Raw genomic sequence first — 15,353 nt, 5'->3', positions numbered from 1 at the left:
GTTTCTCCAAAAAGTCCCTGAAGAGAGGCCGCCTGCCTGCTCCGCTTCTCCCCTGACTGACAGCACTCTCCAGAGGAGCTACACCGCAGGACACGCTGATCCAGTCTGACACGCCTGACCTTTCCTGGGCCGTACGGCTGGCTCGCCATGCAGCACGCACCGCCTGGCTGAAAAGGCCACACCATGCCACGCAGGCAGTGCCATCACAGCCCTCCTTCCCCGGCCTCCCCTTACTGCCACCTCAGGAGCCGGCAAGTCGTATACTCAGGACTCAATCTCAGACAGACACTCAATCTCAGAGGCTCCCATCACAAAACAAGGCCGTACCATCAGAATTTGGCAGTGATATAGTATTGGCATTCCTCCGGCGTGCCCTTAGGTGGACTAAACATTTTTCTAAGTGGATTATAGTATTTTCTTTATTACAAATGGCATGTTTTGCTGGGCAAGGGTGATTTTTTTTTTTACTTTGACCTTATACCATTTATGATATTATAATTTAAGGCATTTCTCATACACAAATTAATTATGAGGATAAAATTTGCATAACGCTGTTAGTCATCTCTTTCAAATGGCACATAAATGTGCCTTATGCAGTGGCTGGTTAGTGAGGTGGTCTAACATAATGTGTCTGCCAACAGTCTCGGTCGTCGTGGCAGAATAATCTCAGAATAGATGCTGCGGGAGCGCACTGAGGAACAAGGCATGAGAGGACTGTAAGAGCAGAATGGATGCTGCAGCTGTGAAATGAAGAGCTGTCGCATCTAGTGAGCACTTCCCTGAGTAAAGAAAACACTTGGCACAGCAGAAATAAATCATGCGCTCAAGTACTTCAGTGTAATATATATATATATATATATATATATATATATATATATATATATATATATATATATATATATATATATATATATATATATATATATATATATATGAACCAGAAAAGGAAATTATCTGCAGTTTAAAAAAAAAAAAATGTAACAAGACATTTGGCCAGTACACCTTCGGTTTGTAGTACTTGCACGAGTATCTTCTACTGCAGTTTTTTAAAAGAATCAGTGACTCTGGAAGCTGCACGGAAATATACACATATCCACTTTGCTAAGCGAAAACACTCAAACACGCATTGCTCATCCACTGGATGCTTCATTGCAGTACACCCACTTTTAGTAATTGTACAAGACTGTACATTAGTAGAAGCATTTGCAAATGTCTTTTTAACTGTAATTACCACACAACACGCTGACGGATAATGGGTTTTGAATGAAGCAGGTCTTCTCCGCATTTCCTGTGAGGTGACATCACAGAACCAAACAAACAAACAAACAAACAAACATCCTGGAAAAATTTGAACTCAGTCATGAAGTAAAGATGGCTTCAAATGAGGAGACTTCATGTGGTACGGGAGTGGCGCACTGCTTTTGCGTGCCAACAACAACAACAAAGAAAAAAAAAACACCTCAGAGGGACTCATCAACGCAAGACATAAAGGCCAAGGGTGCACAGAGAATTGTGAGTAGCTCCTGATGTAGGAGTTGCACTTGAGCATGAGCTTTTTACAACTTCATCAACACCTCAAGGACAAAAGTTGGGCAAAGAAGGATTCAGAGTGGCTTTTATAGAATTCTGTGTTCATTTTCAGGAGGTTGTATCACTGGAGATTTATTTGAATTATATTAGCAGTTATATTAGTAGTTATTTGGATAGGTGTTAAGCACAATTAAGCACAATTAACTGTTAACTGTTTGCAGTAGATTTATATTTTAGAGGTTTAAAAACAGTATATGAATGTTGTTACAGTGAGCTACAGAAGCTATCTCCAGTCTCACCTCTTACAGGGGATGCCTAAAAAGTTCATGTACACTATACTGTACCTAATGTGACAACTGTATAAGCCCTCCAGGGAAATAGCAATGAGTAGACCTACCCATCCCATCCTGTGCCCATTCCATCCCCGCTTACTTCTCCACTCAAGAGAGGCAGTGCATTTTCCTTAAAGGCTAAACTTACATTTTGAATTCATTAAGGGTTTTATGGTCACATGGTTTAATTGGGCATTATTGTTTTGCATCCCCCAGGGTTGTGGGGACTGGGTGCATTTCTGTAAGAGACTCTCACGCGTTACCTTTTATTCCTCCGGGCCTCCTTCTTATCCATAATGACAGGGACACAGTTCGTAAGCTCGGTCCAGTCTGCATGCAGTCCGCAGCTCCAGCCCGTAGAGAACCGGGAGAAGAGCCAGGACTCTTCTTTCCCCGGTCGGTGGCACGTGCATTTCTTCTGCCCTGGCTTGCAGTCGCACGGCTGCTCCAAGCGAATATTCCTCACCAAGTGCCTCCCGAAAGTCGTCCCCCCGGTCTTCTGGATGTGCAAAAACACTATCACGTCGTCCCCTTTGATGTTGAACTCCACGTGTCTGTCAAGGTCTCTTTCAGTGAAGTTGAATTTCGACGATAGTTTCGGAGGGCTGTCATCCTCCAGGTCTTGATCTCTGTAGAAATCATCGCTGTCCTGATAAGGGGTTGAAAGTAGACTCACCCCTCTAAATTTCTCCTCAGTCTTAAAGTGGCATGAATTACTGCCAGCGGGACATATGTACTGATAACCTATCATAACAAAAAGGACAGCTAAAATAGGAACTAAAATGAGCTTACTGGATCTATCATCCATCATATCAAGATAGTGTCTTCATTCCGTTACTGTGAATAATAAGGAGCACCCGTGGACACTTCGGAGATCAATGTTCCTCCATGCCTCAGACAGATTAAAGATGCCTATATTTTAAATGCAACACGTTGATCAGATAACACTCTCCAAAGACACTCAGACAAAATGAGAAGTCCACCTTAAGGACTCTAAAATACTGCACGCCGTCTGCACTGCGTTGGAAGTCCTGTCCGTATTCAAGAGTCATGGCAATTAAATCTCTGCCTGTCCAACTTCTGAAGCCGGTGTGGAGCTGCATCCAAGCCGACGACTCCCATGCCTCGGTATCAAGTTGAAAACGAAGCAGTCGGATGAGAGAGTTTTTAGTTTGACTCCCTCTTTCTTTCTAGTGCTGGTCCCATGCAGTGTAAATCACAGTGTGGTTCAGTGCATCTTCATACTTATTTCTGCAGAAATGTCGCACGGCTTCTTGTTGGGCTGCATGAATGCTCCGGCAGGGTACGGCATCCTTTACGGGTTGAGACAGAACTGACTGTAGTGAAGCAGTGCGTTTGAGAGGATGCTGCTGCATCCGAGCCGACAAATAGGCGTTATGCTCTCGTCGCGGTTGGGCTGGGAAAGCTCCTCATCCCATCCCGTCCATCCCGTCCATCCCATAATCTTGTTTAACACAGTGCGAAGCCAGAAGCCCACACGGATATTGAACGTAGACAATACTGAGATTTATTCACATTTAAATACAAAGACCTTCCAACCTATCTATCTATCTATCTATCTATCTATCTATCTATCTATCTATCTATCTATCTATCTATCTATCTATCTATCTATCTATCTATCTATCTATCTATCTATCTATCTATCTATCTATCTATCTATCTATCTATCTATCTATCTATCTATCTATCTATCTATCATTTCCTTTGCGCACCCTGTTATTGTCCCATTATCTGCAGCTCAGTCATGTAACCCTATTATTTTTGTGTCACTATATTGGCTAACTGCCCTTATAGTGTCGTTTGGATGGCTATTAAATTTAGAAAGGCTTAAATGCACCTTTAAAGTGATGTCGAAATTGAGTTTAAAGTAATAGTCTGCTTCCCCACACAATAGTCTGCACATTTTGGACATAATACTTTACCGGTCATGTGAAGACAAGACAAGCATGTGAAAACAACAATGTCTCTCCGCGGGCAACAATGTCTCTCTGCGGGTACATTTGCAAAGTAGGGTCACACAAAAACAAAAAAACAAAACAAAACAAAAAAACAAACAACCCCCCCCCCCCCCAAACAAAAAAACAAAAACAAAAACAAATCATACATAACAATCTTTACTGATCTTTAGGGAAATCTAATAAAAACCAAAAAAGGAATGAATGGATAACTGATATAGCTTTAAAGTAGTTCAAATAATCTATAACATTATTATTATAATGATTATTATTATTATCATCACTATCATTATGAAGGCTACAAAAACTAAGTTATTCTAAACGTAATGTAACAACTTCGGTTAATTTTTGGATTCACTGTTTTGGATTTTTCCTTTCCACAGCCTACAGGAAGTGTCTGGAGATTCACACTGGAGATTCAACAAATACACACTCACACACGCGCGCGCGCGCGCACGCATCACTCACTACTAGTGTTGCTACAACATGCTCTAGTGCTTGAGCTTCAGCGTCTGTCTCTTTAGCTGTCTGCCAATGTGCCAGAATAATTTGCCACATTATCATCTAATTTAATTTAATTATACAACGATCTTTCTCGCCTGGTCTGTATAAACAATATAAAAAACGGTGTTTTAAAATAATTAAAGGCCACGTTTTGTTTTCCGGTTTCCGGTTCTTTCGGGTAGGAATAACGGTCCGCGCGAGACACCTCGACACCCCGCAACCCCGGTAACAGGCTAGCCGTACAGGCTGTTAGCTGCCCAAAATATCCAGCTGAATGAAGCCCTTTGCTTTGTATGGAAACCACTAGCATCACTGACTGGGTGAGCTCGATGTTATTGGCAACACTGTAGCTAAATAATAGTCTGTCCACTGTTACGTGTTTGTGGCAACCCATGCTCGTGGTCTCCGTTAGTCAAAACACGCTGCTGGGATGTTTTAGTTCATGTCACGGCAGCTGACTTGTAGTCTGCAGCTAAGTTAACTTCACTCCTTTGCCTGACCCTTATGAGGAGACGTTATTTTATTATTACTCTCCTTGGTTAACGAGGACCTCTCATGTTTCTAGCATCTCCCATAATCTTGCGAGCTGTTTTTTTCTTCTTCAGACGAGTATGTGTGCGTGTGTGTTGGCTTTGAGGTTGAGATAATAACTCAGAGTAACTACGTGGCACTCAATGGCACCTCTCAAAAGCTGAACTGACGGCGTACCTTTTTGCTCTCTACCACTGCTATAGGTTCATGTTCCATCGCGACAATGAGGAGCGTTATTGTGCTGTCGCTACTGGTGCTGAACATAAATCACGTAATATCAGCCCCCAAAGGCGTCACTGCCAGTCTTAAAGCCAAGTGGAGCATGACGCCTTTCCTCCTGGAGACGAGGTACAGTACTTTTCTTGGAAATGCATATGTGCAATAAAACGGGGCACAGCCAGGTGCCCCTCCTCCTAAATGCACTGCTTTGATCTTTTATTAATCCGCGGTTTGTATTTTAATCTTTAAATGTCCTAAACAGAAAATAAAATCTCATTACACTTCCCAGAGACAGGTCAGGACCAGAGACTAGAAATATTGAATGATTTCTATTTTTGCACTGCATTCACCTGAAAGCAAACTGAAATTATTTATTTAGTATTAAAGTAGTTACTGATTGCTATTCATTAATGCATTTATTTATTTATCCAATACTAATTCTTTCACTTCTTACATCAACACTGATGTTTTCGTAACCAAAACCTTCACCAAATCTTTCCTTGCAGACTGATGGATAATAGCTCTAACTTTGGTGATTCAGCCAACCTTGGGCTGAAAGTTCCACGAATATTACTAGGAAACTCTATTCTCCCTTTCCTACTTCTTTTTTTTTGGTTTGTTTTTGGCTTGTTTAATATCACTGCAATTAAGGATTTATAATAGTATATTGTATTACCAGATAAAGGTCACAGCCTCAATGTTCTCCACGGTAACTGTGCTCATGGTCATAAATACATTGTAGTTTACCATCATTTAGCTTTTTTGAAAGACTTTCTTGTGTTACATTGTAGCTAAACTAAAACAGAATATCATTTGTGGAAAAATCAGTCTCGTTATATTGACAGCCATCATCCAGAATGATTAATCCCATCACAGACCTAACAATTTAAAAAGTGCATTCTGTCCATTTACAATAGACTTTAAGTAATAGACACTGTGTTTATCACAGTAGAAAACAGTGCTGGAACATTTAGAAAACCTTAATTCTCACATTTATATTATTATTTATTATTCAGCACAGAACCATTTATCTTTCAAATTAAATCACAAGTGTCACCAAGCAAGGCCGTTTTCATGGGGACCAAATATAAACATCACTTTGTTTATGTTATGAGTTGCCTTATTATGATTTCTGAAGGACACTTATGTAAAAAATCACCACAAAAACGTTCTGCTTTATTACTCTTGGAAGGTTATTCAGATTTTTATACTGGTTATTTATTGATTTAATGTAATTTTACTGCCTTTAACTTTTTTAAATCACCTTAAAATATAACTTCGCTGTATCCCTGTTGGTGTACTTCTGGTAAAGTTGATACGCTTAAAGCTGGAATGTCTGTCTTCTCTGTTGCATCCTTCTTTGTGGCCTCTCCTGTTTCAAAATAGTCCGTGATGATTTTATCATCAGTGTTAGTTTTACCAATCTCTTTGGTAACCTTGTAGAAATCTTCGTATATAATTGGATTGTGTGTTTAAATAGCCGTAGTAAAAAACTTGATCCTTTATCTTGTTTAATGATGAGTTACAGTGGATATGTGCACAGTTACTTCCAGAAATTAATGATTTTGGTGGTCTGTAGTTTTAACTGCTGAGGAGCAAAATAATGTTTGCTTATTATACTTACGTATTTTCATGTGCAGCGAATTTATTGGAGAAGATGGGAATGAGAAATTCTGGCAGTTTGTCGACACTGTAAAAGAACTTACTGTATACAAGCACGGAGGTATGTCTATTTTTACATTAAACTATTACTTTTATATGAAGAGGTGTAACTCATTGAACTGAGTTTTGAGTTTTTGTCCCACCACTGTTTATTCTACAGAGTCGGTGCGCTCGTACTACAACTTGATCATTAAGAAAGCCGGACAGTTCCTCACAGATCTTCAAGTTAATCTTCTCAAATTTGCTCTTGCCCTGCGCTCCTATTCACCAGCTGTTCATGCATCCCAGCAGGTATGTTCTGATCAAAGTGTTATAAAGTAATATTTTCAGCTCAGTTCAGTTTAATTTGTACAGATCCAGTTTAAAACTCAGTCATTTCAAGGCAATCCAGGCAATCCTCTACAGGCAAGCACCTAGCAGTGTTGCGGAGGAAGAACTGTTCCCACCCTGGGAGAGCCAAGCTCACGGCGTGGCAGCCCTCCACTGGGGGGTCACAGAAAGTATGATGAAAAACAAACAAAACAACACAAAAATGAAAAGAAAAAGTAGAAGAACATTCTCTGTATGAATTTCAGAAGTGGGAAATGAGGGGGTTTAAAAACAGAGGAGACTGGAAAAGACAAGCTCAGCGCATCATAAGATATCTCCCAGCAACCTGAAACTGTAGCAGCGTAACTAAGGGCTCAACTGATCCAACCCTAACTAAACACTTTTATCAAAATAAAACTTTTATGCCTAACCTCAAAAGTAGAGAAGTGGTCGTGTTATAATCACATGTATTTTAAAACGAGTAATTCAGGTGGGGACCAAACCAGCAAACCCTGGCTTTAGTAAGGTTATGTTGTAGCCATTACTTTACCAAACATTCTTTTTCTTCCTTCTGTTCATAACAGATAGCCAAAGATGAGCCTCCGCCTGAGGCTTGCCCAGCCTTTGTCTCCATCCATGGGCAACACAGCTGCAGCACCAAGGACATCAAGAAGCTCCTTAAGGCAGCTGCAGGCAGGTAACATGGAAGTTTGAATTTATGCATGTAGTTATTTGAAACTTTTTAAAATTGTGTTTTTAATATTTGATGCTTTCACCTATCAATGTTTAGCTCTGGGATATCTTTAACCACATTTTCCAAATGTTCACAGACCAAAACCATATTTATACAAGAACGATCACACATATCCAGGGGTCAATATAACAGATGTGCCAGTTGTGATCTTGTATGCAGAGATTGGAACAAAGAAGTTCACCTCTTTTCACAAGGCACTGTCAGAGAAAGCTGAAAAGGGCACACTTACATATGTGCTGCGTCATTTTGTAGCGGTGAGTAGAAATATACCCTCCTCCCCCCACTGCTTTGCCTTAACTCTCACTTACATTCCACTTATTAATTATTATTAATATATATAAATATTTTTTGTAGACGTGGTTAATTGTAGAGAATAAAAACAAAATTCTAAATGAACTTTGAAATTACTGATGAACTAGTGTTATCAGAGCAACAGTGACGAATAAAGTTTGACTTTTGCTCTCTGCTGTTTTGGTAGAATTAATTTTAACAGACTTCTTTTTGTTTAATTATTGTGTTTAAAAAGAAGTAAATTAGATTCATTTCCAGCAGTGAAATTAAAATAAAACATTGATGCCATCTTTGTGTATATTTTTTTTCTCATGATTACTGATTACTGCTAATCAGTGATACAACAGGAAACTTCTCTTTAGTAAATCTCTTTAAGGAAACTGTGTTTGAACAGCACTGCTATCGCTCAAACATAGTTCATCCTGCTTACTTAGAATTAGCTGCTTCACTGGGTGAATGGGTTAAATGCAGAGGAACTATTTCCCTATGGGGACTAACATGCACACTTTACACTTTTAGCATCAAAGACAGCATAAAGAAATAGAAGTACCCACAGCAGCCACTGAATAGTTTTGAATTCTGTGTTTTGAAGTTTGTTTTAGCTGCTGCAATGTGGGTTTTTTGGATCCAGAAGCTAACTTATTCAGGTGAAAGGGTAAGGTGCTAAGTTGTCAGCCAATGCTTGATAGTTTGGTAGGCAAGCTGGATTCCGTGCTGGCAAACTGTGTGGGTGCAATACACAGATACACACATTATTGTGGCAGGTAACAGATTAGTACAATAATAGAATTTCACTTTCCAAAACTGAAGCACAAACCTCTTGGATGGTCTGTACCACACAGCAAGCAATTAACATAAGCCTGAGAATTCATTATACACCATCTCCACACACAGTAAAAAAGTCTAATAACTGGAAGTACTGGAGGTGAGGCCTAAAGACACCCATCAGCTCCAGCTGCTTATGTCTAGACACACTCCTAACTCTAGCATCTAGGTGGATGAGTTATAAAAAATCTCCTTCATCAGAGTTTTTATAAAGTGGGAAGGTATCCATAGAGTCATAAACCATTTTGTTTTTATCAGACTGTAAATTAATCCATCTATCCATGCTGCTGAGCTTATCCAGTTCAGGGTCTTGGAAGGCTGGAGCCTATTCAAGCTATCATGGAGTGAAAGGCAGTGAACGCCCTGGCTAAGACAGAGAAACAGACAACTATTCACTCACATTCACAACTACAGCCAATTTAGAACTGCCATTATTAACCTAACACATGCATGTCATTGGACTGCAGGTGGAAGTTGGAGTACCTGAAAAGAACCCACACAAGTATGGGGGGAAACTCCACTCAGAAAGGCCCCTAGTCAGTTACTGGATTCAAAGCCAGGACGTTGTTGCTGTGAAGCAAAAGTGATAACTACTGCAACACCTGAATAAGCTTTTTAATGCTATAAAGTTGGAAATTATAACATGGGAATTTATGGGGATGCTTGCTTTTGTAGACAGCCTGAATTAGTCACTCGAGGAACTGGAGATCTTAGAAATTTTGTCTTTGCCTCAGAGGTTTCTCCTTGATTAACATGAGCAATATCACAGCAATGTGTTTTGTCCACTAAAGAGGAGCAATGCCATAAAAAAAACAAAAACCCCAGATTCACTTGTTGTTGTTCACATAAATCCTGTTTTCCATCTGAGCTTAGAAAAAAGACGCTAAATTGTTCAACATCAGTGTCATTTGTCAAAGCGTATTTATTTGGTGAACATGTTGGAGGGCTACTTCATTAGGTGATAAGTCATACAGGAAAGATATCTGATTCAAAAGAAAATGGAACACTGGCTTCAAATCTTCTGTGATGTGTTAGCAGTTGTTCCATTAGTAGCATTCGATTAGCTTTTTAAAAAAATTAAAGCTAGAGTGCCGACTGCATGTTTGTTGTTTGTTGCTGCTGTTTTGTCTATCCTTCTTTTTAAATTAACTCTGTCACAGAGGTTATGTTTTCACTGAAGTTTGACTCCTAGCAGGATTTTGCAAAAAGAACCCCAAAAAAACAAGCCAAATTTCATGATGAAAGATGGCCAGAAAAAGTTAACACTTTACTGTAAACAGTCTTTTTATCCATTACTTATATTTTCTGTCATGAAAAAAAATGTTGTTCCTCATAGTTTTTCCTGATCAAATGGACACTGCTGAACAACACGTATGACTGACCAATGTTCAGAGGTAGAATTAACAGATTTCTAAAAACTAACTGACAAACAGATGCCTTTGAAAGTAGGAAATGTGCTTTTCTTGAAGAAAAGCGGTGTGTAGGTGTGGAAGCTTCCTCGTTACGCTTGTGAAAGATTGAAGCAGTGTCTGGGTGACACAGGTGTCAAGGTTGAATGTCAGTGTATCTGCTGCTGTACGTGTCAGTTTGTGTGCTTTTTGTTCCCACAGGTAAACTGTTTCATAGTCTATAACTTTCACTGACTGTAGTCTTGAAAAATCTATAAAAAGGCAACATGTTTTGCCACAGGTATGTGGGCACCTAGATATGGGCTTAAAGATGTGCCATGCTGAAACAAACTGAACAAAAACAAATGTAATTAGGAGACGTACTTTACATCGATTCTGGCTGTAAAGCCAGGGTGATCTTTGTGCTGTCATTATCTCTCACTTCTATAGGAAGTTTATAAGGTGTCAGCACTAGTCAGCGTGTCACTAGTGTCAGCGTGTTCTGTTGTGGCTAAACCGTTGTTGCTTCGAGACATTTTCCATTTCATAACTCCAGTTATAGTTGACCAGGGGAAAAAATTATTACAAAGATGGCATCCAGCGACAGTCTCAAGCCAAAACTCACCCAGTGTGATGCATTCTACTTCAAATGTGTTTGAATGTAGTTTTGTTCACATAGAGTATAGTGGGTACATATAGGCAGAAAGTATCTTCTGTATAGAGCTCTAATTCAGATTCAACTCTGCACTGTTTTACATTGCTTTGCTTTTATTTGATACAGAATCCAAAGCCTCAAAAGATGCTTTTATCTGGGTATGGTGTTGAGTTGGCTATCAAAAGCACAGAATACAAAGCTGTGGATGACACTGAAGTAAAAGGTCAGTTAGTGATTTATCCAGCATTGTGTGTTGAACTCTGTTTCTCAGGCAAGTAAACACGAATCTCTTGCTTTATAGATTCAAAGACGGTTATAAATGTGGAGGATGATGATAATGATGAAGTCCAAGGATTCTTTTTTGGGACATTAAAGTAAGTAATATATTATCAGTCCTAAAGATGTTTTAATCGTTTATTTTTCTGTTGTTTTTGTCACTGTGTATTTGACACCACTTGATTAGGAGTCAAAAAGAAATCTTCACCTTGTATCGTGTCTTTCTGTTTTTCTTTTATCTCTCTTAAGGAAATCTCATCCTGAACTCCAGGAGCATCTTGTTGAGCTTCGCAAACATCTTCTTGAGAGTACCAATGACATGGCCCCTCTCAAAGTGTGGGAAATGCAAGGTATCAGTTTTTTTTCCTTTCAGTGCTGTTGACAACAGTTTGAGGATATTTTTCAATGTCTGTCTGCATTTGCTATTATCATGCACTAAGAAAAAGCTTAGATTTATTGAAACTGAAAAGAGGATCAAAGGTGAGGCCTTCACTGTGTATGTTTTATTACTGATGAAGTGCAGGTGAGGTTTATTTTACTTTTTATTTTTTAATGTAATATTTATTTACCCAGGAAGTAATCATACATTGTGATTAAAAAACAGTTTTTCAAGGGAGTCTTGGCCAAGAAAGCACAGCATTGCAAGGTTACAAAAATTGTAAAATCACAAAAAAGCCAACCTGGGACACATTAAAACAAGGAAAGGACTGCAGATACATGGAGTAAAATCCAGCTTTTTACTTGCAGTTTTTTTTTTTTTTAAATCAGCGTTTCAAGTTCCCCCAGGGAGAGAAAATTATTGAGCCTTAGTGTGTTTTGAAGGTTACTTCGTGACCCGGTCATAAAATCAAAGAAGGCTGTTCTACCAAGTTCTGAATATATCTTGGGTACCCTGTAGAGCAGTGATCTACAGAAGCAATATCATAAGGGGAGAGAGGGAGTTTAACATTATTTCTGCGTAAAAATATGTACCGCTGCTAATGTCACATTAAACTTAATAAGGGCCAAGAAATCTGATTATAAAGTACTCATTGGTAGGTGGCAATTGCTTGGCTGCAATAAGTCCACAACATATGTGGAACTGCTCATGGCGTGGATGTTGTCACATTGCACTATAAACAGCAGCTACAATGAAAGCAGTGTGAAAATGGTGCATTTGTGAGTGGAGCTCTGCTTTGGAAACTTACAGGGTTGATATTGTATGGGTCTGAGGGATGTGAGTTTTGTCATCAGACGGTGAGCATGAGGCTCTGAGTGGATGTCCAAGTGCCTACCATTTTTATTTTGATGGTCCTGACAGTTAACTGTATTCTGTAAATGTGCAACAGCCCATGGTGCACAATCTCACTGAACAATGTGAGTTTTCACAACACTGTGCTGATCTATAAGCTGAAGACACACTCTTAAAATAAAAGCTCACTACCTTCCTGTATTTAATGCAGCTCTGCAGAGAATGAGTGCTAAAGGTGTAACCACCGAAAATATACATTGTGCTACACAGCTGCCATCGCTAAATTTAATAGGCATTCGTTTGCTGCTACATTGCTGCCGTGCTCTTTCTTTTTAAATGCCCCTTAACGGTCTGCATACACTGAGTATTCAGTGAGTTTTCGTAACAATTTTAGCCAAATGTTAGAATGAGGCTTGCAGTTCTTGAAGGGTCGTCTGGAGCCTGTGGCAGAGAAGAGAATGCAGCTGTGTAGATTATTGCGTCATCTGCATAGGAAATACACTTAAGTTGTGCAGGTGCCCCTTCTAGTGTTATGTATTTAAAAGAAAATAGAGCTTGAAAAGCTAATAGCCACCTTTGACTTTACCTTTGCATTCATAGATGTATAAATGTTGATCATTTCTTTTGTTCGATCTATGTAGATTTGAGTTTCCAGGCAGCTTCTAGAATCATGTCTGCACCAAAGTTTGATGCTTTAAAGCTCTTGCGAGATCTCAGTCAGAACTTTCCAAGCAAAGCCAGGTAAGAAAATTCATCCTATTTTATTTTTTTTCTTGCTCAATGGTTAACACGTTTTATGTGGTTTCACAATTCCTGTCAAAGCCCTGCCCTGTATGAATCTTGGCCAAACAAATGCTGTTCTTAAAGTGCACATAAAGTATACCTTTTATAGCCCCATTTATTTGAGCATTATTACTCCTTTCTGTGACAATTTGTAACCCTGCAATGAATGTAGATAATTTGTTGTACAGGGATCTAATCAGCTTTTTTAAAAGATGTTTGCTTATTTTGGTACCGGCAGCTTGTAATAACTTCAAAAAGTGCTGAGTAAGAGTCGGGTGTTTACAGGGAATTGACTGCAAACGCACCATCTTGAGGACCCACAGGTTTTTGGAAATTAAAACTGGCATTTTACTGCCGGCTGGGGATGCGGTAAAAGCTGATGGTGACTGTACATGTTTTACTGTTCCCACAGATCACTGACAAGAGTGGCTGTAAAGCAGGAAATGAGAAAAGAAATTGAGGAGAACCAAAAGGTGCGATATCATAGCGTAGTTGCTGTCTTTGATAATATCTGTTGCCATTGCACACATTCTATTTTAGAGAATCAGTTTCTAATCTCTGTGTCATATAAATTTCACAATAAATTTGACATTTTATTTTTGCTTTTCTCCTACTCTCTTACTACCCTTACTTGTTTCTGTAGTCTCAGTGCACATCGTTTCATGTGAAAAGATCAGACATTAATGTTAGAATCAATCATTTAGGGCTTTTGGGATTCAACTAACACTTTGAGCTTGTTCTTTCAGCACCTCAGTGAGACCATTGGTGTTCACCCAGGAGACGGTGAGCTCTTCATCAACGGGCTGCACATTGATCTGGACATTCACAATCCCTTCAGGTAGGAACACAGCAGGAAGGTACAGTCATATGCCTGTGCTCCCCCCTGGAAGCGCCAGACCTAGGGTGATCTTTGTGCAATACGATCATGACTTGCTGTAGTAATTTTAAGTTTTCAATATGTATTAAATCCTAATATTTGATGTGGTTTGAATTGTCATTTTCCACAATATGGATACATGAATGCCAGCTTCACCTTTTTTTCCTCTTGGACAGAATAACCCATCCTTCTCACTCACAAAGAGTGCTGTCTTCTTCTTTTAGCTGGTCGTCTCCTTGGCTCTGGCTGAATTACTTTTTTAATGGTGTTAGCAAGATAAAAGTCCAGGGCTTCTCTGACTTATATTTTGTGGACAAAGAAAACATTTTCCATCATGGTATATTGAATATTGCTTTCAATACCACAGATATAATATATGATTATATCAACCAGATATTCATCAATGAATGAATATCTGGTTTAATGTATCTGGCTGGGGCTATATTTTTCATGTTTTTCCTGATAGAAATATTGCATAATAACTACCACTTGTAGTGAATGTCACTTGTTATAAACAAAATAATATGTTTTAAAGTAAGGACACAATAAATTGCATTAATAAAAGACACTCTCTGATAGAAGTAAAGCATTTGGTGCAATGCATATATACTGACACACAGATGGAATCAAAGACTAACACATCATTTTGCACTTTCAGCATCTTGGACATACTTAAGTCAGAGGCCAAGGTCTTAGAGGGTCTACATAATCTAGGCATAAAAGGAGAACATCAAGATAAGCTGCTGAGATTACCTGTGAATGCTGTGGATGACAGTTATGCCTTAGATATCAGACACCCAGCCATAATGGTAAGTGATGTCTAAAAGGACTATATTCCCAGATCAACACACGTGTTCTTGTTTAGGGATCCTAAAGTAAGAAATTAGTAGAGCAGTCATCGGCCTATTGCAACAATCTGAAGCTATCCAGGAACCTCATTTATTTGGAAGTTATTAAGTTGGAAGTTAGCCAAGAAATGTTATTAAATTAAAAACTTGCAAGTTTTCATTTGATGCCTCTGGCAATTTTATTACGTTAAGTACTATAAAAATGTCAGAAATATATGACGATATTAAGCCTGTCCACCCTCAACCAAAATATTTGTCAACTTGCATTTCCCCTGCTGATAGTCTGCTGGTGAGGCTTCATAGTTACACAGAGAAAGACCAGTATTATTGCCAGATGGATCGTTATGCATCTGATTCTG

The 15,353-nt window shown here is 39.1% G+C and overlaps 2 protein-coding genes across 6 annotated transcripts in view; one reads left to right on the top strand and one right to left on the bottom strand.

Moving 5' to 3' along the window:
- The window catches only part of hs6st3b (heparan sulfate 6-O-sulfotransferase 3b), an 85,962-nt gene extending 81,681 nt beyond the window's left edge, over nucleotides 1–4,281 (bottom strand). The window contains exon 1 of the mRNA XM_026144543.2: nucleotides 2,126–4,281. Within this exon, the coding sequence (XP_026000328.1) occupies nucleotides 2,126–2,673 (548 nt within the window). The 5' untranslated portion in view covers nucleotides 2,674–4,281. The remainder of the gene's footprint in view (nucleotides 1–2,125) is intronic.
- A 55-nt stretch (nucleotides 4,282–4,336) lies between these two features.
- uggt2 (UDP-glucose glycoprotein glucosyltransferase 2) overlaps nucleotides 4,337–15,353 on the top strand; it is a 197,994-nt gene continuing 186,977 nt past the window's right edge. For all 5 annotated transcript variants that reach the window (XM_026144500.2, XM_026144497.2, XM_026144499.2 and 2 more), the window contains exons 1-13: nucleotides 4,337–4,665; nucleotides 5,080–5,224; nucleotides 6,736–6,818; nucleotides 6,918–7,048; nucleotides 7,651–7,763; nucleotides 7,897–8,074; nucleotides 11,106–11,202; nucleotides 11,281–11,353; nucleotides 11,505–11,605; nucleotides 13,128–13,227; nucleotides 13,682–13,742; nucleotides 14,016–14,107; nucleotides 14,805–14,955. In XM_026144500.2, coding sequence (XP_026000285.1) covers nucleotides 5,100–5,224; nucleotides 6,736–6,818; nucleotides 6,918–7,048; nucleotides 7,651–7,763; nucleotides 7,897–8,074; nucleotides 11,106–11,202; nucleotides 11,281–11,353; nucleotides 11,505–11,605; nucleotides 13,128–13,227; nucleotides 13,682–13,742; nucleotides 14,016–14,107; nucleotides 14,805–14,955 — 1,305 coding nt within the window. In that variant the 5' untranslated portion in view covers nucleotides 4,337–4,665; nucleotides 5,080–5,099. The remainder of the gene's footprint in view (nucleotides 4,666–5,079; nucleotides 5,225–6,735; nucleotides 6,819–6,917; nucleotides 7,049–7,650; nucleotides 7,764–7,896; nucleotides 8,075–11,105; nucleotides 11,203–11,280; nucleotides 11,354–11,504; nucleotides 11,606–13,127; nucleotides 13,228–13,681; nucleotides 13,743–14,015; nucleotides 14,108–14,804; nucleotides 14,956–15,353) is intronic.

This window comes from Astatotilapia calliptera, chromosome 16, assembly GCF_964374335.1.
Source record: "Astatotilapia calliptera chromosome 16, fAstCal68.1, whole genome shotgun sequence".
NCBI classification, from domain to species: Eukaryota; Metazoa; Chordata; class Actinopteri; order Cichliformes; family Cichlidae; genus Astatotilapia; species Astatotilapia calliptera.
The sequence above is the reverse complement of the archived record's forward strand: the minus strand, read 5'-3'. Positions and strand labels throughout refer to the sequence as shown.